At 37.6% G+C, this 26439-nt stretch overlaps 1 protein-coding gene across 2 annotated transcripts in view; it reads right to left on the reverse strand.

The window, feature by feature from the left end:
- Nucleotides 1-247: 247 nt before the first annotated feature.
- WDR25 (WD repeat domain 25) overlaps nucleotides 248-26439 on the reverse strand; it is a 60943-nt gene continuing 34751 nt past the window's right edge. For both annotated transcript variants that reach the window (XM_005149549.4, XM_031049489.2), the window contains exons 4-7: nucleotides 18409-18539; nucleotides 5131-5301; nucleotides 1900-2040; nucleotides 248-1514 (exon numbers count right to left, since the gene is read on the reverse strand). In XM_005149549.4, coding sequence (XP_005149606.2) covers nucleotides 1293-1514; nucleotides 1900-2040; nucleotides 5131-5301; nucleotides 18409-18539 — 665 coding nt within the window. In that variant the 3' untranslated portion in view covers nucleotides 248-1292. The remainder of the gene's footprint in view (nucleotides 1515-1899; nucleotides 2041-5130; nucleotides 5302-18408; nucleotides 18540-26439) is intronic.

Below are 26439 nucleotides of genomic sequence, written 5' to 3' on the forward strand. Positions count from 1 at the left end.
CCCAGCTCCTGTCTGAATGTGAAAAAGAACATCCCCTGCACTAAATAGTGTTATGACAATTTTCTGTGTCTGCGTGACATCAAGAAGTATGGAGGAATGTATGTGTGTTCACAATAAATGACGGTACTGTATTAAAAGTTTCCCCTCCAATTAGCAATTCCATAATAGTCTTGGGTACTGACTTGTCAAGAACAACAGGAGTAAAATAATGAAATACAGAAACCATGTATAAAAAAAAGCCATTTATTTTTTTCACTAGAAGTGTTTACATATAGTTTTGCTTTGTTTATGTACAGTTGTAAATGCAAGTTTAAAACTCAACATTAAACACCAGGATATCAAGAATACAAATTTACTGACTGAAATTAGCTTCAAATTATCTGGCAAACCTTTACCTGGAACTTGCAGAAGGCATTTTACAATAAACTGAGCTGGTGACAGCCACCCATTTCCAAAAGAAGCGTTCCCACCTGCCCTGTGATCTTTCCCCTTTATGTGCACAGAAGCTGTTTTACCTTGAACTACACTAGCGCCCGTCAACCCTTCAGTGACCAGGTCAGGGAGGAAACCTAGTGAAAATTAGTTTAAAACAGTGAAAAGAAATCCCAAGAAGATCAAATAGGTATTAATTGATGTGAATGTCATCCTCCGTTACACAGTATGTCCTCACCAACTTTTGGTAAGGATGAGAGGAAATTTCCTCAAGTTGCACCACAAGAGGTTTAGACTGGGTATTAGGAAAAATTCCTTCACCAAAAGGGTTGTCAAGCATTGGACCAGAATGCCCAGTGAAGGGGTTGAGTCACTATCCCTGGAGGTATTTAAAAGACGTGTAGATGTGGCACTTAGGGACATAAGGTGGACTTGGCAGTGCTGGGTTAATGACTAGACTTGATGATCTCTGGGGTCTTTTCCAATCTAAATCATTCTATGACACAGCCTGGTTTAAGAAAGCTGCATTGAAAAGCTCCACAAAAAGACCAACAATTTTATTAAGTTTAGCTACTCAAACCAGGGTGGGGCCAGATGAGTAGCACAAGACACAAAAAAAATTGTCACAGGCAGAAATTTGTCACCAGGGCTGAGGGAGAGAGTAAAACCACTTGCTAAACAGTTAATGACAAGACCATCTTAACTGCATTATGAAAGCATACACTTAGAGGTCATAGAAGAAAAGACAACAGCCTCTTCTGCTTACCACATCACAACAAAATTTCACATTGCATACCATGGTTTATTTCCTATGCCTTCGACAGACTAACAGGAGACAGCCTGAAAAGTAACTCTGCTTGTTATTGCCAGATCTTGACTTCTCCAGCCCAATCACATGTTGCAAGGAGTGATGGCAAGACTGGGTGAAATATTGCACTCACACAAGCTTCTTTATGTGCAGACAAAGTGCGAATAATCCTAGCAGTATGATAGTTATAGAAAAACACTTTGCCATCTGAACTTCCTGTCACCAAAAGTGTTCCATCTGGAGAAAATTCACAGCCCACAGCAAAACCTTCCACCTGTGAAAATCAATAACAGTGTCACTCCTGATGCTCATGAGGAACATTAATTGTGATATACCGAAAAAAAAATACAGTACCAAAAAAAAATTGTATCTTTAAATAAATTTACACTAAGGACTTCTCCAGGTGTTTAATAAGACACAGCTATAGCACAAACTTATTTAAACAAGTTATTAAGTATTCATAGTATCTTCTAGTAACTTTTTTTCAGAGTGCATATGATTCAAAATAGACTGGCACATAGGAAAGCAAATGAAGCCAATTAATATCTATCACTGATTTATAATCAACCACTATTAGCAGACATACTAAAAAGGACAGGTACTTTGCTAACCATCTTCTTTTTAGATTTGGATACTAAGTTCCCAGTAAAGAAGGATACCTTATGTCCTTCATATCTTTTCTTCTTGTTGATTCTGTAAGGTCGCTGCGCAGAAAACAAAGCCATGTAGTTCCCATTTGTCTGAGCAACAAACACAGACTCTTTTGGGTGCAGAGTCAGACTCGGGCAAGTGTAACGCTCCTGAAAATAATTTTAAAGAAAGTTTTGCATGAAACAAAAGATTTGTTGAAATGATTCAGGTTATCTTCTCACAGTTTGGAAGACCGCAAAAGTTAAAGTATAAGGAAGTCATAACCACAGTATGCATTACAGAAAAGGTACTTAACTCATTACAATCCCCTGAAAGTCTTACACCAAGACAGATCTTAAACATCTACCCTGATTTCATAGATGCTGACCAAAATCTCCCTCTGAATCATAATTATACTGCAGAACAGCTGCAGAAAGGTAACTCCAAATTAATGGTACTCAATAGCCTACTAAGTCAGAAGTAGTCAGTAGTAGTAGCACATCCCAACTAGAAGGAAGTGCAGCAGGAGGGCCAGGAGACCTCCTTGGATGGATAAAGAGCTGCTGAGAAAAATTCACAGGAAAAAAGAGGCTTATAAAAGGTGGAAGCAAGGACAGGTGGAATGGGAAGAATACAGGGATGTTGTCCGAGAAGCTAGGGACAGCTAGGAAAGCTAAAGCCCAGTTAGAATTAAACTTCACTAGAAATGTTAATCATAACAGGAAGGGATTCTATAGGTATGTAGCGAATGAAAAACAGACTAGGGACAATGTAGGCCCCCTCTGAAAGCTATCAGGAGAAATGGCTGTGCTGGATTTGGAGAAGGATGAGGTTCTTAATGACTTCTTTGCCTCAGTCTTCACTGGCAAAGGCTCTGACCGCACCACCCAAGTCTTGGAAGACAGACGCAGGGACTGTGAAAATGAAGACCGTGGGCCCACTGTAGGAGAGGGTATGGTTTGAGGCCATCTTATAAACCTAAACGTACACAAGTCCATGGGACCTGATGAAATCCACCTGTGGCTCCTGAAGGAGCTGGTGAATGAAGTTGCTAAGCCATTGGCCATCATATTTGAAAAATCATGGCAGTCAGGTGAAGTTCCCAATGACTGGAAAAAGAGAAATGTAACCCCATTTTCAAGAAGGGGAAAATGGATGACCTGGGGAATTACAAGCCAGTCAGTCTGAACTCTGTGCCTGGCAAAATCTTGGAGCAGGACACCAAGCTGTGTGGTTCGGTTGATACACTGGAGGGAAGAAATGCCATCCAGAGGGACCCTGACACACTTGTGAGGTGGGCTGATGCCAACCTTATGAAGTTTAACCATGCCAAGTGCAAGGTCCTACACCTGGAACAGAGCAATGCCAGGCACAGCTACAGGTTCAGAGAACAGATTCAGAGCAAACCTGTAGAGAAGGACTTGGGGGCAATGGTTGATGAGAAAATGAACGTAAGCCAGCTTCAGTGTGTGCTTGCAGCCCAGAAAGCCAACTGTATCCTGGGCTGCATCAAAAGAAGCATGACCAGCAGGTCAAAGAAGGTGATCCTGCCCCTCTACTCTGCTCTTGTGAGACCTCACTTGGAGTATTGTGTGCAGTTCTGGTGTCCTCAACATAAAAAGGACATGGAACTGTTGGAACAAGTCCAGAGGAGGGCCACGAGGATGATCAGGGGACTGGAGCACCTCCCGTATGAAGGTAGGCTGAGAAAGTTGGGGCTGTTCAGCCTGGAGAGGAGAAGGCTGCGTGGAGACCTCATAGCAGCCTTCCAGTATCTGAAGGGGGCCTACAGGGATTCTGGAGAGGGACTTCATTAGGGACTGTAGTGATAGGACAAGGGGTAACAGATTCAGACTTAAAGAGGGGAAGTTTACATTGGATATAAGGAGGAAGTTCTTTACTTGTAAGGGTGGTGAGGCACTGGAATGGGTTGCCCAGGGAGGTTGTGAATGCTCCATCCCTGGCAGCGTTCAAGTCCAGGTTGGACGAAGCCTTGGGTGGCATGGTTTAGTGTGAGGTGTCCCTGCCTCTAGATCCCTGCCACTGAACTATCTACTAAGGAGAAAAATGACTGCTACTGCTGAACACAGGACTGTGTATACTATAGTAATAGGCTATTTTATAGCTCTTAACTACGCGTTTGTTAAAGCAGACAAACAATAGATCAATTTCTTTTGGGATCTAATCTATCTGAAGAGCTTAGGGGTTCTCGCTCCCACATTGAAAGGTTCAAAGGTGGAATTCAGGAAAGTGAAGAAGAGTTTCCAAAATCACCTTGTTTATTCACAGTTCAGAAAAGGGGAGAAAAAGTCTATTTCAGAGCTGCTGTAGTAGTGAGAAGGTAGGCTATGGGGGTTGTTAGCTGGTTTGTTTGACAGGGGGTAAAGAGAATAAAATTAATTGTCTGGTTTTACCTCTTGATACTGAACCTGACTGATCTATAATTCATATGTTCACAGCTTTTTTGCTTTTCCCTTATTGTCTATCCATGATGTTGATAGATCCAATACTGGATGAAGACATAACTGCAGAAATTAAAAATGAAATAATCCCACTAGATCATCAACTATATGTTCTTGTCAGCACATAACTGTTAATTTCAGCCGAAAGCATCTATATATAATCCAATCATATTACACAAAATATTAGACATGGGTTTTCGAAAAAGAACAAGCAAGTTAGAATTATCTGTTAACTTCCTTAGTAATCTCCTTTGAAGCTGTCAGGCTTTTCAGAAAATGTAGTCCATTATCTTGCCCAGATAGATTTCTGAGAGAAATGCTGCACCTGCACTGTTAAAAGTAAATTTTGCCTCTGTGATAATGCCTTACTAGGTATCTATATGCACGTATCAGGTTGCTATTACTATGCAAATTTTAAATTAAATTTGTCAATAGCCCTCATCGCAGGTAATGAAAAATGTATGAAAAAGTGTGGGAAAAGAAAGCAACTACTGCCATGCATCACTGGCAAGCTAGACACTGCAGTGTCCTTGCCTAATTATAGCTGAGTTGTCAGTCAATAAGCAGCAAAATGTAAATATTTTTAACACAAAGAGACCTAACAGTGTTCAAGGTCATTTTTTAAGAATAAGTAAGCGTTTTGAATATACACTACATATACAGAACTAAAGAAAGCCCTCAACTTACAGTAAGAGCACTTTATACATCACATAATCTTTCAGAAAATCAAAAGTTTTTTTTACAACACTGGCGAGCATGAAATACTAAATCCCAAACAATACTAGTAGTCAATCTTACATGGAAAATCTGATTGGAGATTTTTGCAGCACTTTGGAAGTCCCATGCAATAATGGTGCGATCAGCTGAGTCCCGGCTTACTGCATCTGTGCTTGTCAGAAATTCTTTTCCTTCTGGGAGAAAGAGCATGTCCAATGTCTGTTGGACTGCAGCTTTGTACACTCTTAACACCTAGTGGGTAAAAAAGTTTGTTATTTTTTACAGATTAGAAGAACACAATAACCTAAGTTTTCTCTTTGTATTAATAACCACCTCCAACAAATGTAAAATGTGAAAAAGCACCTAATTTTTAAATGGTAGAAGAAAAAATACCCCATTGGCTTAACTGTTTGTTAAGTTTGCCCAAAACCAAAAGAAAAGAGTACCAGAAGTGGAAAAGTGGAACCATTGAGAACTACAAGAGCATTGCCTGTGTGTGCAGAGATGCAGTTAGAAAAGCAAAAGCTCAGCTTGAACTAAAATTAGGTACATAATTAAAATTGGGTAAATAATTGAAATATTTTCCCACTCTTTGAACAGGAGAGGTGAATTAGTTACTAGCAATGCTGAAAAGGCAGAGGTCCTCAACGCTTTCTTCACCTCTGTCTTTACCAGCAATTGGGCCACAGGCCTTGGGGACAAAAATCCAGGATAACAAAAACACAGACCCACTGTCAGCAAAACAAAAAAAAAGATTTGGTATGTCAGCTATTACAGGAGCCTGACCCCTACAAATCAGTGGGTGCTGACGTTATCCACCCAAGGGTAAGAGCTGGCTGACATCATTGCAAAGATGCTCTCCATAATCTTTGAGAAGTCATCGAGATCGGGGGACATTCTAGAAAACGGGAAGAAGGCAAATGTCAATTCACACCAAAGTGGGTCAGATCCATACAGAAACGGGTCCTCAGCCACCAGATGCTGAATCTTTTAGCAGCCTGTGAATTGGAACTTAAAATGTAAAAGAGATTTTGAATTCTAAAGAATATGTGAACTATTTGAATTTCCTTTCCACCTTTCTTCATGAAATCCTGCATCTGTGTTGTCTACTTTGAATTTTGCAAATCAATATTTCTGCTTTCTTTTACTCTTATTTGCCTCCAGTGAAGAGCAACTTCAAGGCAAATGGCCAGATCAAAAGAATCCATCTCTCTGAATATGGTGATCCTTGAAACTAGGACACTGGAAGACTCTTTCTTATTAATATCTAAATATATATCTCTCTCTCCAAGACAGCTAAAAAGTAGCTGCCTGCACTTCCAACAGGGTGTTGAGAGGTTAGTCCTTCTAATGTCACTAGAGAAAACAACAGAGGAGAGAGAGCACTTGAAGTATTATACTGAAACAGTCCCCAGCTTTGTGAAGCATTTCAGTGCCTACTTTATATCCCTAGCAACATGGGACTACCAATTCCAGGGCCCAGAACTTTTAAAGATACCATAAGCACATACATTTTTTTATAATTTTCAGGTGTCACAGTGAAATATCCTGAATTATACCTCTACTTTATACTTTTACCAGTAAAAGAAAAATAGTTTCAAATATCAAACACAACATGAGAACCTCCTGATTTCCTCCCTCCAGCTCAAAAGTCTGTGACTGCTTGGAAATGTTCAGATCTAGCAGATCCTGCTTTATGATAGCAGTATACTAGATCATCTCCTGAGGTCCCTTGCATCTCTGCTTCCTGTGATCTTGGCATGTAGAAGGACAGCAGCAACAGCTGCTCCAACTGCTTTTCATAGGCTCTGTGAAACGTATGCTTTAGAAAGACAATGTTTGCATTCACTGAAGAACCTCGCTCATGCAAGCACACTATACACCCTGTAAGTTCATCAACAACATCTGAACCTGCAGACTCAAAAACCTGGCATTCCTTTCAGCAATCTGCCTGCATTTTTAAGATAATGAATATATAAATGTGTTACTTGCTCTCGTCAGATTTTTCAGCCCAGGAATCCACACATGATATACAAAGCAATTAAACTTGCAAAGCCAGAAGTTACATTTTCCTCCACTTTTCTTTATGGAGAAATCACCATGCACCATTATTTCTTCAAAGATTTATAAAAGGAAGTCCATAGTTCATTAGTAAAGTAGAATATGAAGGTATTCTGTAGGAGCAAAAATACAAATAATAATAAAAAATAAATAAGCAAACCCACAAAATACAACAGCTGCCTGGAATGAGAAATGAAAAATCATACAGGAACTGCAGGTGACCTGAAATAAAGTTAAATTGAGAGGAGGGGGGCACAAAAGGCTCTACCACCCCAACAGACTGAAGAGACAGCTACTTAGCAGCAGGCACTTTCACAGATGTGGCAAGTCCCAGCTGGAAAGTTGGCAAGATTAGAGTGCAGAGTAGCACAAAGATGTAGAAACAGGGACAGGAAGGCAGAAACAAAGGCCAATTGGTGCTGGGAAATGAAGAAGAACCATATAGAGCAATACATGATAATAAAGTCCCAAACGGTGCTTCATGGTAGTAATTGGATAATATTCTCTTATTTTAAAGGTGAAAAACTCAAATGTACTGTTTAGGTCTTCATCTCCCAAAAAAAACCTTGTGAAATGTATGTACACACTTATCCATAAATAGACTGTATTCAGCACTGTTAAGGGGTTTTTAGGCTTGAGACTTAAAATTTTCTGTTTGAAGCAACAGCAACGTCTCAGTAAGGAAAAAGTAGAGATCATGCAGTAAGTAACATGCACATGCTTTTAATGTTTTGCTGAAATCCTCTTGGGCTCTCACATAAACTGCCACTAATAATCTAAACATTTTCACTGCTAATCATTACATATATGTGGTTGTCTCTTAATAGGACATCTAACCAAATTACCCATGTATGTTAGCCTTGCAATAGGAAGCTCTGTAAAAATAAGTAAAAAACCACATTTTTTTCTATATGTACCTCAGAAAACCTACGCTATTTAATCTTCAAACCACACAGTAAGAGCTGACTCAGAGAACAATAAACTAACACTTTGACAAGCAGCTGGGAATTTGATCAACATAGTATTTAAATTCTTCCATAAAGACAGCTTTCAAATTTTGTGATACCCCTGCTCAGAAAAGTACTCATAATTAAACCTGATTTGTTCTACCTTAGACAATCAATTCAAGACATGCCTGAGGAATTTGCCTGGGGAAAGCACCAGTTTCCTTACCCTGCTGGCTTTAGTTTGTTAATAATAGTTTTTGCCCTTTTTCTATTTGCAGATTTATCACAGTCTATTTCTCCAATCTAAGCATTTCCTGGACATAAAAGAAATAATTTCAAAAGGAGTCCTAATACTTTCTGGTGTCAACACAATCCAACATAATAACAAAGCTTCTTCACTAAGGCAAGAGCTCATGGCTGCAGGCATTCAACAAGAAAGGTAATTTAAGCAAATTAAGTCAGTTTCAAAGAGATTCTTAGGGTTCTGATGATTGAAAACCATGCTGTGATACTGAAATCAAGGTATATATTTCAGATGGGTGTTTTATAATACTTTGCTGCATAAAGTACATGTAATGTCTGGTATTTTGTCTGTCAAGTAAGCCCAAAGACTCAACATAAACAGTTCAGAAGCTGCTGTTCACCCAAGTTCTGTGCTGGTCACCTGTAATCTATATGCATTTCACTTTCTTAAAAAGGCCCTCAAACTTTAAGCAATTTGTGAGAAAGAAACGTGCTTTTATAGTCATTGTCCTGAGCATCAGAAGATGAGATCTCAAAACAAATCTAACAGGACTACATGTAATCTGGATGGTCATGGAAAAAACCCATAATCAGCCAGTGCCATGTCTTCCAACCTATAAAAATAGCTGTATTTTTGTTTCCACCTACCTTTTTAGATTGAGTGCTTTGGCATGAAACTGTCTCTTCCTGTAGGCATGTTAGGTAATTAGAACAATTGTGGACTGATTTAAGTTTCCTCAGTGAAACAGTAATAGAGCACTACTAGTAATAAAAAGTGCACTTTAAAGAGAACATATTTTGCACAAAATAGAAGCTTTTTTATCTACTGCAGTGTAAGCCATTTGTGTTGATCTGTTCTAGAGAGTAAGGTGTGAAGACAGATGACTACTATATGAACAATGCACTCTTTTTTAAGACACTTCAGATTGCTTGAGAAAGCACAGGATTCTTGTGATGGAAAGCGTCAACCATTTATTAGAAAAAAAAAATTTCCCATCAGAATTTTATTTAAAATTATCTCCTCATCTCAAATAGGATAAGTGAAATCTGTATACAGGAAACAGAGGAGGAACATCCAAGATGCAGAACAGGTTTTTTATGAAAAGCAACAACCAAGGACTTTACAGTACAGAAAAGGACAACCATGGGGAATTTGAAAGAATCAGAAATAAAGTCTGAGTGGCACAGAGAAGGTGGCTGATTTCTTCCATGATAAGAATTCAGACTCCAAACTAGCAGAAGGCAGCTTCAAAACAAGATGCTTCTTCCCACAGTACATATTTAAATCGAATTTTTTGCCACAGGATGTTGCAGACATAAAAAAAAAAAAAAAGAAAAGTGAGAGAGAGAGAGAAAGTCAAGAACAACCAATTCTACAGTTGAAAACTTGTACAGACCATGAAAGACAAAGACAGTATCTGTGGTGCAAAAAAGTCCCCACACTCTACATTAGAAAGGTCTGGGTAACCATTGCTGGGAATTGAGATGAAGTTTTGCTGTGCTTTCATATTCTTTTTTTTTTAAAAGCATACTGGTAGCTGCTGGGTGTTTAACATTTGTCTAGAAATGGGCTGAAAACAGAACAGCTATTCCCCAACAGCTTCTCATTTGAATACTCATGCTCCACAAAGAGGCATGTTTTGTCTCTGGCCCATTTCAGTCTCCTCAGGAGTAGTTGCTATGACTGTCTGTCACAGACAGACAGACCTATGACTATCATCTGCGATACCACCACATGAGGTTTCTGAATGAACACAGTAGGACTGCTCATATATATGGTACAGCCACACAAAATATGTCTTCACACTCAGAAAGGACTCCTGAATGTTCATATTTAAAACCAAATACCATTACACAAGTACAAATGTATCCCCCACCGGATTTTTTCAAACTTTTTGTCCATAGATTCAGTCAGGCTTTCTCAGACTGTGAGAATATCTTTAGTTTTCCAAGGAACTGAATATATCATCTTATTTTAATTACATTGTTCTTCCTAATACCATCAGTACATGACAATGTAATGGTTGTTTCTATAGAAACCAGAAGTGCAAGTAATCACCAATTTCTACAACCTTTTTTCATATCTACATGCTATCCAGAGACAAATTCATTAGTGTCGTAATTTAAGTTTCCTAAACGATACATGCTACTGAAAATGACTGCATCTCATCTGAAAGAAATTGCAATAGAATGTTTCCAAGGAACTAAATGCACTGCACTTGCACTCTGAATTCATTAATTTTTAAACTGTGTTTTAATGACTTTGGCTTCTTTCTTTATAAACTAACGTACAGACAAATAGCTCAACATACAGATTTTTTTTAAGCATAAAACTATATATGATAGTTGAAATTTTGTAGCTAAACAATAGTCAATCCAGAGCAATAAAGCAAGATGGGGAGATGGGGGAGAAGCCCCTGTTTATACTCTGTGTTGGCCTCTGATAATAATAAAAATTCTGCAGTGCATTTCTAGACTAATTTTAAAAGCTCAAACTGTTTCCACCATTTTTCTAGTAAATATATTCTATAGCTTATAAGACCTGAATTTCAAAAATGGGAATTCTGTGTAAATATTCAAATCTAAATTTTCCTCCAATTTGCCTAACATCAAGTAAACTTCACACAATCAACCTTTGCTTAACTGCCATAATTAACTCTTCTTTAATAATTCCATTTACTCCTAGATTTATAACCAATCTTTCCCTCCAAGTCTGTTCTGTGGCCATGTCAGGTCATACTACTTGGTCTCCACTGGTGGATGCCCTTCCTCTCTTTTCCCTCCTTGTTTAATATAACGAGAGTATTTGCATTTATGGACGTCTAAGACCTTGTAATATTGTTTAAAGATCAGAGCCACAGCCCTGTCACCTTCCACTTATTCCCTCCCTGGATCGCTGCATGGTGCTTCCTTAGGACTTGCTGTTCTGACAGCTACAGTAGACAGCTCTTGCCAAAGCTCCAATAGTGGTTTATGAGACAGAACACACGAACTGAATACATTTAACAGCTGAATAAACTATCCCTCTGTTTTTAACAGAGTCCAAAAGAATGTTAGCGATCTCCCTACCTTTAGAGTGCCTTGCATTGCTGTATGCACATGATAAAGAACCAGTTCCTGAATGCTTACAAAATGTTTCATCAATCAAAGCAAAATGTAAATAAAAGGTGAAATAGGCAAAACTTAAAAATAATTATATGGATACATTTAGAAAATGTAAATTAATACATTTAGACGCAAGTCCTTGAGTGCTCTTTGTCCTTTCAACAAATACTATCCCTGCTTTAAACTACGCAAAGCTTGCTGGCATGTGTAAATACATTTTCAACTCAGTTTGACAGCTTACACTCATGGCATAAGAAACATTAGCTCCTTTGGCTAACTTTATCAGTAGAGCTGTAGCGTTGTTCTGATATTACATCTGTGTAAGCTTAGCTAAAGGATACAGATCTCAACCCTATGTTCTCTTTGGTGCTTCAAGGAATATCAAAATTTCAGATAGAGTAAGTGTTTGGAATATATATTGTCTCCTGTCTGAAAAGCTAATATAGATCAGCCAAAATGAAGAGTAACTGTGTAATTCAACTGGTTTGTGCTGAACATTTTAAGAAGTTCTTCCACAGCTCAGAGAAAGGAAATACTTCCAAAATACATAAGTACTTTAAGGTCTCAGTGTTATTGCACAGTTCTTTTTAAAGAGCATTTTACAGTTTTTTTCTAGGTTCAGCTCTGAGGTCCAAAGATCCCACAGCGGTTGTTCAATATGATTCTCCCTGTGAGGTAAACACTGCAGAGATGGTTTGGGGGGGTTGGTTTTTTTTAACATAGCAGCTCACTTCCAAGCTTTCTGGCCTTTTCATAGCCTCTATAAGTATTCGCCAAGTGTTCCATAAATGTAATGAATCTGTCATACAGCAATATAAGATCTCCAGAATAATCCCTTCACCAGAGACAAAACTGGGTTTAACACAAAGGAATAGCACTATAATGAATCTCTACATGCTATTCATCTGCCTTTTCTATTCTTTCAATTTTTTGCCCCCTCAGGCCTTGATTACTTGTCTCTCTAAGTCTGAGATGCCTGTATATCTTACATTTCACCGAGCAGTTAACAAGCTATGCCATCCATTCATTTCTCTGAAGCATGTTGCTTAGCTTTATCTTGAAGATTTTAACTCCCTTATTGTTCTTTCATTCTGTATCTAGCTCAATACCCAATGTTACATTTGAAATCACTTTGCTTATTTGTTCAACAGAAGAGGGATAGCAATAAATGTCTTTCAATATTCCTGCTTTTTTTTCTTTTTATATCTGTGTTTCTGATTAATAGCCTACGTATACTTCTCAATTTATTAGTAGCTGAAAGACTAACTCAAAACTATTATCATATATTTTCTCTGGGATTTAGGAAACCAGTATTTATACACATTCAATACATGAATAAATATTAGTAACTTGTTCTACAAACTTATGCTCTATAAAATCAAAGTGAGATTTCAGAAGTATCAATTTGGAAAAATACCACTACCAGTTATTCTATATCATTTCGCACCAGCAGCCAGTGTGGCACACTGGCATAGAGCTGCCCATTGCAACTACTGCATGTATGTGTAATTGGATAATAGTTTTGTTATCAGTCATTCTCTCTATGTCCATGATGTTTAATGCTTTGGCCTGAATTTCCACCAAAAAACTCCCTCATTTCCTGATATGCAATTATTATTTTGCCTCACATAGTTAAATTTAAGATATCCAAGTGGATAGTTTGTTAAAACACGTGTATATCCTAAAGAATGACCTCTGAAATAGAATTACCAGTGAATGCTGAAATTGAGTTTTCAATGGGCATTGATTAACAAGATTCAAACTCATCAATTTGATAGGTGGACCACTCGGTGGATAAAGAACTGGCTGGATGGCCACACGCAAAGAGTTGTGGTCAACGGTTCAATGTCCGGTTGGAGACCAGTAACGAGTGGTATCCCTCAGGGATTGGTGTTGGGACTGGTCTTGTTTGCCATCTTTGTCGGTGACATGGACAGTGGGATTGAGTGCACCCTCAGCAAGTTTGCCAATGACACCAAGCTGTGTGGTTTGGTTGATACACTGGAGGGAAGGAATGCCATCCAGAGGGACCTTGACATGCTTGTGAGGTGGGCTGATGCCAACCTCATGAAGTTTAACCATGACAAGTGCAAGGTCCTGCACCTGGGTCAGAGCAATGCCAGGCACAGCTACAGGTTGGGCAGAGAACAGACTCAGAGCAGCCCTGTGGAGGAGGACTTGGGGCTGTTAGTTGATGAGAAAATTAACATGAGCCAGCTTCAGTGTGCGCTTACAGCCCAGAAAGCCAAACATATCCTGGGCTGCATCAAAAGGAGCGTGACCAGCAGGTTGAAGGAGGTGATCCTGCCCCTTTACTCTGCTCTCGTGAAACCTCACTTGGAGTATTGTGTGCAGTTCTGGTGTCCTCAACATAAAAAGGACATGGAACTGTTGGAACAAGTCCAGAGGAGGACCACGAGGATGATCAGGGGACTGGAGCACCTCCCATATGAAGACAGGTTGAGAAAGTTGGGGCTGTTCAGCCTGGAGAAGAGAAGGCTGAGAGGAGACCTCATAGCAGCCTTCCAGTATTTGAAGGGGGCCTACAGGGATGCTGGTGAGGGACTATTCATTAGGGACTGTAGTGATAGGACAAGGGGTAACAGGTTGAAACTTAAACAGCAGAGGTTTAGATTGGATATAAGGAAGAAATTCTTTACTGTAAGGGTGGTGAGGCACTGGAATGGGTTGCCCAAGGAGATTCTGAATGCTCCATCCCTGGCAGTGTTCAAGGCCAGGCTGGATGAAGCCTTGGGTGATATGGTTTAGTGTGAGGTGTCCCTGCCCATGGCAGGGGGTTTGGAACTAGATGATCTTAAGGTCTTTTCCAACCCTAACTGTTCTATGATTCTATGATTTAGGGGGCTCACCCTATTGACAAAATATGCAGCAAAGCCCGAAAATGGTATCAGGATTATGATGATAGAAACAAAAAGAATCATTAGTTCACATCATTCCAAGCTGAATGACAGGTAAACATACTTGAAGGAACCAGCAAAACAGGAAAATCTTGTAATCAACTAGGATGAAAGCACTTTAAAGATATTAAAGTTGTTTGCACCAAAACTGAAACAAAGTGGTAAGAGGCCTCAGATATCTGTTTCGGTTAAGACAAAATGCCATTTGTTAGAAGAGGATTGGCCAGGACACCTCATTCAATCAGTATGGCCACAATTGTGTAAGATGGAATACACGTGAGGTGTGCTGTTTTTATCTTGTGAATAAAGATAACAATACAAGCTGAAAGTACAAATTTCCAAAGAATCCATTGAAATCCTCCAAACTAGCAAAAAGCAGAGATGAGTTACTGATGGTATTGGTGATTCATGCATAACCAACCTACTGTTCCATGACTGAGAGTTTGAAATGTAACATTATTTTGCAGTAATAATGCATACGTGACACTTGTCATTCTGCAAGAAGAAGCCATAAGCAATCAGTTTTATATTTTCCTCACTCCGTTATGACCTTCCACATTCACTCAGTACACAAACAGCTCTAATTTTAAAATCAGTACAAATATAGGTGTCTAACAATCTACATCTATCACTCAGCTACAGCTACCTCATATCAGGGAAAAAATATCAAAGGATAACAGAAGCTCTCTCCCCCTTTTAGAAAGATTTCAGAGTAACACAGTAAACCACATTGCTGCTTTAGACAATCACAGTACATACAAAATTAGTTTTCAAATGAGAAAACATATCAAACAAACAAAAGAAAAAAGGATCAGTATCTGTTACCGGGCTAAACCCAAGCTTTCCACTTTCCAAGGTGATTACAGACTGCTTATTATTAAAATTAATATTCCTTGTATACTACTTAATTGTCTAGCTTTCCAACTAGTGAAATTCTACATGAATATGACTATTTCCCAATGAACAAAGAAGGCAACAGCTTCTAGAAACTTCTAGAGAGAACCCAGTAAAGGCTCTGTACAAAAGAAAAAGTCTGGGGTCTTTGTTTTACCAAGTCTAAAAGGTTTCCTATTTTACCTGTTAGAATATACATTCATTCACTTACTATTCTCTCAGAAAGAAATTATTTTCCTGTAATATGGTGGGATGTTTCCCTTATCTCTTCATTAGCATCAGTTTACACAAATGGAGTTACAGACTGGTGTAACTGCAGGTACAGAGACAATCACTGTATGCATTCCTTAGAGATCAACAGCTCTTTAAGCCAGGTTCCAATGCTGGAGCTTGAGCATTCCAAAATGAGTTTATGGTTAGTCACAGAGATAAAAATGCATTATTTTGTTAGTCTCATTTTAGCTGTATACAGCATTCTGGCCACAGAAATGTACTGTTTTTTGAGAAATCACATCACAAGATGGGATCGAAGAGTGTCATAGCATGCAATGTTGTGACATGTTGCACAACAGCAATACTCACAATGAAGAAGGAAAAATTCATAATGTAACAATCCTGAGCAACAGTATTAGAAGTGGACATGGAATGGCCTGTGGAAAGGCAAATATACTATTGTACCCATGCAAAAAAAGCACCGTGCCCAAATAAGTAAGCAAGGAGTCAAAAAAAAAAAAAAAAACAAAACAAAAAACCCAAACGAGATTTTGGCAGTAAAGCATAATGATACCATCAAATTCTGTTTGAATCTCATAAAGACAGTATATTTCCTAATTAGCAGAAAACATGAGGGCTGGTTTAGACTGGATGTACCTTCAAATTAATAAAATGTTAAGTATTCATGTTCCTATTCTACACAGATATAAATAGGTTTTCATGGTGTCTGTTTGTCCTCTGGAAATGAATCACCTAAAGCATTCACTACTGGCTCTGCCTACATACACACACACAGCTTATATGTCATCCCCTGCAACCTACACAAAGGTGATCCCAAGCATAACTATTGTTTCTTATAACTGTGCAGCAGTAAAGTACTGAAAACTGCAGTCTTCCTCTGCAATTTTGCTAGACATGTAGTTTACACAAAAGTTACTATATCAGAACACCATCTCAAGACAGGCTTCTGATAGTCAGAATTACAGAATATGTGAATGGGTGAGCTAGTCTACAGCTTATCAGTATGGTTTTGCTCTTTTGACTTTTGACAAGGCCTTTTACAAAGACCAATACCTCACAAATTGCACATTGCCCCTTACCTTTCCATCGTCTACTGTAAGCTTCATTTCAATACACTTATCTGCTCCTCACTGCAATAATGACTCATGCAAACTATGTTCTACACCTCTCTGCACTTGCCTTCTTCTTGTTCCAGCAAACACCTTTCACTGGTGAAGGACACATTTCCTTTCTACTGTTACTTTTCAGGAACAGTTTCGTGGAGAAGACTTTCCAAGACAGTGAAACCACCCTTTATCAATCAGAAAACTCCAGTCCTGTAGCATGGACATACACATATTTCTGTAAGAGGCACCTTCTGTGGAACAGCAAGCTAAGGTGGTTGGCAATATTTGGCAATCAGCCTAGGATGCACAGGCTGCTTTGCAGCTTCTGTCCAGGTTAAGAAGAACACACTGTCTGAGACCTGCTCCTGTCCACAAAGAACTGTTTTGTGAATATATATTTACATAGGCCTGAACTACAATCATGTCTGCCAGACATAGTCAGTTGAGCTGAGGCACCACCAGAATTTAAAACCTAAGAGAAAGGAGCTGCTTTAAAAGATGAACATGCTTATTGTCTTCATTGCTTGGAATAAAAAACATTGCTTGATACCTCATCTTGTACCAAAGCAAAGCACTACTGAAACTCTGACACTTCATAAATGGGAAAAATGACCAAGAACAGCATTTTTATAGCCATTTTTCTTGGTGACACCATCTGACACACTATCTGTTCCAAGATAAAACCAAAATACCACCGATTGGCAGAGATGCTGACAATAGGAGAGAATCAGATTCAGGGGATGACTCAAAACTAACATCTCCACAAGCATTATTGTGTTATTTAGCCCCCTAACTCTGCCTGAGTCAATGCCAATTTTGCATAGTCCTCAGGTATGTCATCACAATTTCTGGTATCAGAATTCCTGGGGTGAGGGGGATGGGAATCATCTTTTTTGAAGCATAACCCTGAACTGCAAGTATCACCTGTGATTGATCACCTGTGAGGGAAGCCTATGGTATACATCCTGAACAGTTAAATCCTTTTCTCAAACAGTGACAAATCAAAGGAACAACTGCAGCACAGGAACTAGATTCTTAATTGTACAAGAATACTGTGTCTTCTCAGTAGTGCAACTCCCATAATGATTTCAGAGCTCTCCTGCTAGAGCCCTCATACATGAAATGCATCTCCCTACATCTCTCACCTATTATTCTTAGTACATCAAAGGCAAAGTTTGGATAAACAATCTTATCTTTTTCAGATCCCTTCTGTCACCCTCAAGAGCAAACAGATGGCTAACTAAGATGAGTAGGAACTACCCACATAGAAATTCAAAGGAAAACAACTCACTTTAGTCACTGCTGCTCTTTGAGCTGTTCCGTCAGCTTGCCTTATGTTTCCACTGGCACTGGTCTTACCTGAGTTCTGAATGGCAGCTGGAAGCACACTGTTTTTGGTAGTTCACAATGAAGGCACAGGCTATACAGGCCTCTCTATGACCCTTCATGAATGTAAATATTACTCCAAGCTTCTACACAAAAGATACAGGTAAACACATCCTGGCCCACATGTAGCAGCTTGAACAGCAAGTTAGCTGTATTGCTTCCTAGTACACAACTGCTTTTCACAGTCCTCAAAAGGGAGCCTCAAAAAGGCCTCCTTTAATTCAACTGTATGTTACTCATATTTACATAAACAAAGAAACAAAAATATTTTTGTGTACAATGTTCCTCTTCATGAACTTTACAAATGTTCATATTAATAAATAGCAACAAAATCAATGCCAATGCAAAATATTTCAGAGTAAGATTTCATTGAAAGACTAGTACAATCTAGCAGATTAGTAATGCATAGCACATCCAAGCTAGAAAACATTTTAAAAGAGAAACAGAAAAGAAGACTTCCATTACCTTAGAAGTCCTTATATCCCAAGATTTAACTTCCGGGCTGAACCCTCCACAAATTAAAATATTTGAGTCTGTAGGGTGGAACTTCAGTGCACTGATCCTAAATTCATTTTTGCTGCTAAATATCTGCTTTCCTAGAATAAAGTAAGAAGCAGCGATTAACATTTGAGCAAAAACAAAAATGAAATATGTTATTGATTTCAACCTGGTTTTAAAAATAGCAATGCTACCAAAAGTGAATATGTTTACGTGAACACATTTCAAGTATCTAAGACTACTCTTGATTTACTGGAAATACAAGACTGAACACACTAACTTCTACACATGTGAAACTGCTCCTGCTCATGGGCTTCTGCACCAGTGACTGCTTCCTACTGAAAGGAGAGAACAAGCGGTTCCCCGTACTGCGGAGCTCCACCAAGGTCCCAGTTCAGTTGACATGCAGGACTAAATCCACAAATCCAATGATTGAATGTTTCCCTGGAGAAGCCACAGTCTTTCTTTCAGAGGGATAAAAATATCTATAACAAAATATTGGTTTATAGAAATACCATGCCCAAACTGCACTACAACTCTTGTGATGTTTATCTTCCTGTGAAGGTAGGAGTGAAACTTCATCTTGAAAGTAGGAAATAATTTGCATACCATCATATGAAGGCAATAGCTGTTCCCATGGATACAGTGTTCCCAACGTTTAATTGTGTACACTAATCTCTGCAAAATCCTGTGGTTAGTCAACTGGAGTGTTGACACTTTCAAAAGCAATAGCATTCACCTAGGTTAATTTATGGGACTTTTCAACAGTCAACTGCTTCTTTTCATCCTAACAAATTCATGATACTAATGCATTTGCTGAAATACGTTTTTTAGAAGAGCAGTATGCACCATGAGAAGTACATTTACTCAGTTTGCAATTTTAACTGTGCTTTATTTTCTACATATCACATATAAAGATCTACAGTAAATAAAGTTACTGCTTTAAGCCACAGTGAGGAAGGTACTGCAGATATAAAAAAAAAAAATCCCACACAACAAACCCTTAAAATATTATGGCAAAAACTCCCCAAAATCTTCATTAATCTACATTTTCAGCAAGTGAGGGTTTTCTTAAGACAGGCTTTCTTAACTGAAAATATTTTGAGCTAAAGATGTTGGTGATGGATATCTTTACTTACTATTAGATGGATGTTCATTCATATAGAATATTTTTATGCTTAAATTGGAGCCAATTTATTTAATTTCATCATCAGTTCCATCTGCTGAACTCAACTTACAGTCAAGAGGCTAAGACTTGTCAATTTATTTATTTATTCATTTTAAAGAGGAGAGATTTTACTTCATCACACATGCTCTTCAAGCTAGCAGGGTCAGGGAGAATAGATTGCAGGGAGCATGAGGGAGGGGTGAGTGTTGTTCCATGTGAACACTGTTTTTTGTAGGGGTTTTCTGTTCTTTTTATAAAGATTCTCTACTAACTACCCATGCAAGATCTAAAGGGTCTCTGTGTCACTACTGAGTGAAAGACTTAATTTAGTCCTTAAGTACCTTCCCCCAAAAGAGAAAAAAGTCATAAGGGCAGCAGATGTTCTCTCTACAAGAAATACACAACAGTGACCATCTCCCAGTATGGGAGCTTTCAGTACCCCAAAAGCTACAGAATCAGAAAAAAAAAAACCAAAAAAACCCAAAAGAAAAACAAACACACAAAAAAATCCCAAACCAACAAAATTCCACAGGGAAGGAAGAAAATATTAAAATCATTAATTATAGGAGCAACAAGATACTGCTCTCAAGTACACCACTACCTGGTATTATTTACAAGCTTTAGAAAAGTCATATACACATGCATCTTACTCTCATCCTCAGTACTTGAGAAAATACTGGATTTCCCTGTGGAGGCACACTAGTCAGTTTAATAGCTCTTAGCTCCTAAAGGAATTTGGTTCCTAGTAGTATCTAGTTTAATAAACAATCTGGGAGTATACTCCCCAAGTTTTAAATGGAACCGCAGCCAGAAATTAACAAAATTAGAGCTTACCTGTACTAATCCTGTCAAACAGCTTCAGAAAGGCTGCATCAGTCACTATTCTCCATAAAATGTCATCCACACAGCATTAGACAACTCAGTGATCCTGCAGAACTCATCATCTAACCTTACAACAAGCATTAATTGTTTAACTGTCTTTACTAAAATAGACCTCCACAATACTTCTGAAAACTGCTTTTTCTATAATACGCACATTTTTCTTTCCACTGTACTTTCTAGCCTAAGATATGAGAAAGACAGGTAAGACAAAACCAAAAAAAGATGTGTACTAAATTCAAGATACATTTAATCTAATAACTAGATCTGTTAACTAACTAATCTAATCTAACTAATTAGATTAGATCGTTAACTAACTAACTAGATCTAATAACTAATAGATAATATAATATTATGATATCTATATAGAGATAGATATAATTATCTACAGATATATAGATATCTATATAGATATAGATAATTATAATAGATAAAATAATATAATAATAACTAGATCTAATAACTAATGTTAACTAACTAACTAGATCTAATAACTAACAAAGATCTGTTATCTTTTCCAAAGAAAGATTGATTTAACATCATTTGTTTGTTATGAATTAGTCCATCTTTCAATCTCTTCCCCAGCTACTTCCAATTATTTGCTCAATATTTCTTCCAGAAACTAAAATTCTCTATTTCCCTCCTCTCTCTCCTCTGTTTTCAAGTGGGTACTAGTTTTGCCCTTGTCTTCTAGAGGCTGTTATTTATCCAAAAGCTTGCATTGACGGTACACTGTAATGATCTCAGCACTATGAGTTCTATTTTATAGTCTAATAATAAATAAAATTCATGCAAACAGGAGTATTTTATTCACCTCTATATGCTCTAACCTCCTGCTTTTTCCCATTTAAGCTGTGCATTAATCTTTAAAGTCCAGGCTCTCCAATTAGTACTCTGAAGTAAAACTTTCTCATTCTCTCACCCCCCAAAGTGAAATTCAATTGAGTATCTCTTTTTGGAAACTCATTATACTGCGTTCTGAAGAGTTGGTGGTATTAGATGTATATATGAATTTCATTCTACTGCCACCTCACAGAAAATGAGAAAAAGTCTGGAATGTGGAAGAGCAAAGTAATAGCAGCAGATAACATACTCAAAAGGGGAAAATCACAACAGTACAGAAAGGAAACTCTTCTATTGACAGAACTTAAATTTATGCATAATAAAAGAATCTAAATTAGGCTGCTTGTCATGCAAACATGCCCGAGGCCCAGCTAAATGAACTTTACTAACATTTATATGTATACATCCCTTGAACCTTTTCATTTTACATATCAGGACTGCAGAGCTGAAGGGCTCAGGCACATTCTCTACACAGTTATGAAATCTCTGTCACTGTATATCTTTCTGAACTTCAGAAATTTAGGAAAAATATCCATCTGAGAGACAGAACAGATCACTGCAGAACAAGATATGGGTCAAAGTAGCTCATGCAATCCAGTATTTTAAAACAACAAATTCAACTTCTAGTTCTCTTTTGAGCAAACTTTACTTTGTGTGTTTTGCTACCATGAGCAGAATTTCCTGCTTTCCAGGCTGCAACCATGCTATGACGGATCTAAGCCATATGGGTTGGGAAATCCAGCTTCAGTGTTGGAGACCCTGCTTCACCTTCCTGGATGTCAGTATTTATAATCGGGTATATTTTTCTCTAAAACTATACAGCTTATTAATATTAAACATACAACTTTTGAGGGCCTTATTTTGTATGTTGCAAAAGATGTTCTTTGAGTAGAAGACTCCCTTACCCAGAAAAGAATACAACAGGTATAATTCAGCAAGCTTGTATATACCTTTATTGTGCATATATTTATTGCATTTTAGTTCATAAAGGCAGCATAACAAAGATTCAACCAACTCATAGACTGTAGAAAATTATATCTTCTGAAAATCTATTTAGCTAATGGAGGGAAAATCTATACCCCATATCATTTTCCTGTATAAGAGGTTGTTATTCCAAAAGCAGAAAGCAAATATTTCTCTCAATCTTTAATTTCACAATTTCAGTAACAAGATCTACCCCATCTTTACAGTGTGTTTTTTATTCTTAAAGTGCTTTAATTCAATTCTTCATTTATTAAAGGCTCACCAGTAACATACACAGTAGGAAAAAGAAAAAAAATCTTTTAAAAGATCTTGAACATATGTTTCTGGCAGCCTACTGTGAAACTGCTCAACTATGAAATCAGATCTTTTAAAGGCTATTTAACATGGTGAATTTTTCAGAGAATATCAGCACAGTTACTGAGCACAGGATGCTTCTGTAACTGTGTTTAGTGTTTCTCAGGTTCACACCCCTACCTGCATAATCCAAAATCATTCAGTTCCTTACACTATTCCATAGGAAAAGTGAAGCCACATTACAAGGACATGAGAGTAAGCTCACTTAGCAGAACTAAGCAGAATTTCCCTGCCTGTATGCATTAAAAAAAAAACCAAAAAACAAAAACCAAGTCAACTGGGCTTTTTTCCTGAAGTGTCATAGAAAACTTTTATGCATATTAAAACAACATACTATCTACATATTACTGGGAGAGAAGAGGAGGAATAGAATGAAGTCACAGCTCTCCTGGGGTGATTCTTATCCCCATACTTGCCCTGGTGAACCGGAATCTCTATGTGAACAAATACAATTATATTTGTTATATCTATAGGACTACAAAATTAGAATATAAAAGAAAATACAGGAAAAATAACTTGCACCATCCTTTTGGAGGGTACAAAATGTTCCATTAAGAAACTCTCAAAATAATGCAAAATTTTTTTTTGTTTGTTTTAAAAAACCCTGACAGATTTAAGTGACCACATTATATATAATCTGAACTTTCCTTCAAAACCAACAGACTAATTTCAGTATCCTGGCCATGGTAATGTGAAAACTTTCAAAATAATGGAAAATTAAATTTCCCTTTATAAAACTCTGAGGAAGCTATATTTGAAATCAAGCTCAGTCCATGAACTAAAATATAACTGCAGCATTTGGCAACACAGGAAATGTGCCAAAATGTCTTGGAACATTCCCTCTGTCATAATATTAAAGAAACAAGAAGTATCTGCAATATGCAAATAGTACCAATCCGGCCAGTGTTCTGCCTATGCTACTGTACCAATTATTTGTGTCTAATAAAAAAAAATCCACTGATGAATAAAACATATATTCCAAAAATAAAATAGTCATAAATAAATTTTAAAATTAAAATTACTTTCCTAAAGTTGGTAAAGCATCTCCATTACATCTGGACATAATAAAACCTAAATGTCAAATGCACTTGACCTGGAATTGTTTTAAAAGCTTTTTTTTTTTTCAGTGTTCTCTGAATATAGCACTACCTACTAATCTGTAAATAGCAAAGCATCTGAACTATCACTAGCAGGAACTGACTGCAAGTGTGGTATTAGTAGAGATGAACTGGGGAGTCTAGCTGGCTCAGACTGCTGCATTATTATCACATTTGTGAAAAATTCCAGAAAGTTTTATTTTTCTAAAAAATACTTTATATAAAATAGGACAATAAAAAATGTTAACAAGTAATTTTTACAGGCAGCTCAGCTGCAGTTTTTGGATCTACTAATATTTATAAAACTCCACACTGCAGTACTGAACATGCCTCACATAAACGGCAGCCAAAGAAACACTCATGCAAATGACACAGGAATAACCTTGAGTTCTTTAAGTATTTTATGCATATTTCAGGTCAGACTTATGTGCTGAATATGTACATCAGTCTTCAAGAAAACTGAATTTTTCTTGTGGAAAAACAGACCACTTGCAGAAAAGTGGAGCATCTTAGCCTGACTATCCTGAGGTTAGAACAATGGATGACCACTTAAGATAATAAACGATCTATATAAAACAAATTTAGAAAAAGAAGACTTGTGCAACAGCATCTACTTCATCAAACCAGGACATGTGAATTTGTTGTACCACAATAATTTCAACTCTTCTCTTTTCCTGTTCTTCCATCATAGCATCAACAAATCATACACGTTGAACCTCCAGGGGGCATCTAGTCCAAACCCCTACTCACAAGTAGGTCCAGGTGCAGCAGGTTACTTAGGGGTTACTCAAGTATCTGAGTATCTCCAAGTAGAGAGACCTTAAAAGTCTCTCTGGACAGCCTGCTTTAGTGTTTGATGACCCTTGAGTTGAGCCAAAAAGTTTCCTGTGTTCTTACATGTGTCCTTTGCCTCTCATCCTTTTACTGCCCATCTCTGAAAAGAGCCTGGCATAATCTTCTCTGTGTACAAGGTAAACACAAATCTGGCCCGAGATGAAGGTAACCTTTGCTGCAAGAAAGCAATGCTGATTCATCTTCAGCTTCAGAACCCCCAGGTTTTTCTTCTGCAAAGCTGCTTTATAGACAGTTTAGCAACAGCCTGCTCTGTTGCACAAGATCATTCCATTCCAGATGCAGGACTTTGCATTTGTCCCTGTTGAACCTTATGAGGTTCCTCTTAGCCCATTTTCCCTGCTTGCAGCATCTTAGACCTCCCTGTATATAAGAACTTTCATTAAAGACACTTGACAAGTGGTAGTTTGATGGTGTAAAACTGCAGGGTAAGATTTCACACGTGTCTTCTACCCTTGCATGACAATTTCTATGCCAACAACGACAAAAAAATCTGCTTTGCGATTAATGAGATTTCAGTGTCTACTTCTATCCCAAAGTTCAGATTACAAAGATCTAAAAAAAATAACAACAAAGAAAATCACTCCAGAACACACAACCTCTTAGGACAAGGGGTACCCAAACTTAAGTCCAAGCTTAGAAACAAGATTTCCAGGGAAATTTATTCTATCACTGCTTGTTACAACATGCTGGCACATTTCTTGAAGAATCTTGTAACTAGCTGTCATCAGACCCAGAACAAATAATTAGCTAGACTACAGTTTTGATTTAATAGGGCAGAAACTATGTTCCTAACATAAAAACAACACAAAATGACAAAAACCAAAACCAAAACAAAACAAGCTCCAACTCAGCAGCTCAATACCATGCATGTTCTAAGCTCCATTTGCAATCTTTCCTAAACTTTTAAAAGTAATTTTCTTCAGGCTGTTAGGCTTCTTTTGTTGAAGGACATGTAGAAATTTTTATAGCACAGATGCAATATATAGAATCCATACTGAAAAAGACAAGAAAGATTAGACTTTGGCAAACATGACTAGAAAAATGCTGAACCAGAACAACCTACAGAAGAAACAGAACAGAGCCTTAAAGACAGCATTATTATTTATAAAATCTCATCAGCATGCATTTACTGGATTTAAACACACTGGTAGTTAGTTCAGTCTAGCAACAGACAGTAATTAAGATCGAAATCCAAAAATGTATCTAAAGTTCTCTGTGAAGAAACAGTTCTAACAACTATCTGAAGTTAATCAAAGAAGAAATCATCTCAGCACTGATGAAGAGTGAGGAGGAATGAATGATTCAGTGAACTAATATAAATCAAAACCTTATAGCCATCTTAGTGTTTTTCAAATGGAAATTAGTCTTTTTATATCAAATTGATTTGGATTCCAGAGGGAAACTGCTTGCCCTGTTTCTCTGAAAAGAATTGACAAGAGAGAAGGAAATCAGAAACTGATCTGTATGTGTAGAAAATAACAATGAAATTCTGATCACTTGTGCGATTTTTGCAAATGAGGTGTGTGTCACTAAGTCAGGTCTAAACATCAACATTACAACTGCAGTTCCCATGAGTTACAAGGAATCCCATGTCCTTGAAATAAGGCAATAATGAATATCTGGTATTTGCAAGGATTATAAGCATTCATTTTACCTTTACACATAGTTTAAGTTGTTAGAAATACTACATAACTCACAAGTTGGTTTCAAATTTGTTATTGTTGTCATTGCCTAAAACACTGAAGTACCTTCATCCAAATGAATCACTGCCAACAACATAATCCACACTACTATCCCACTACTGGACAGTTGAATCAA

Source organism: Melopsittacus undulatus, chromosome 4, assembly GCF_012275295.1.
Source record: "Melopsittacus undulatus isolate bMelUnd1 chromosome 4, bMelUnd1.mat.Z, whole genome shotgun sequence".
In the NCBI taxonomy this organism is placed as follows: domain Eukaryota; kingdom Metazoa; phylum Chordata; class Aves; order Psittaciformes; family Psittaculidae; genus Melopsittacus; species Melopsittacus undulatus.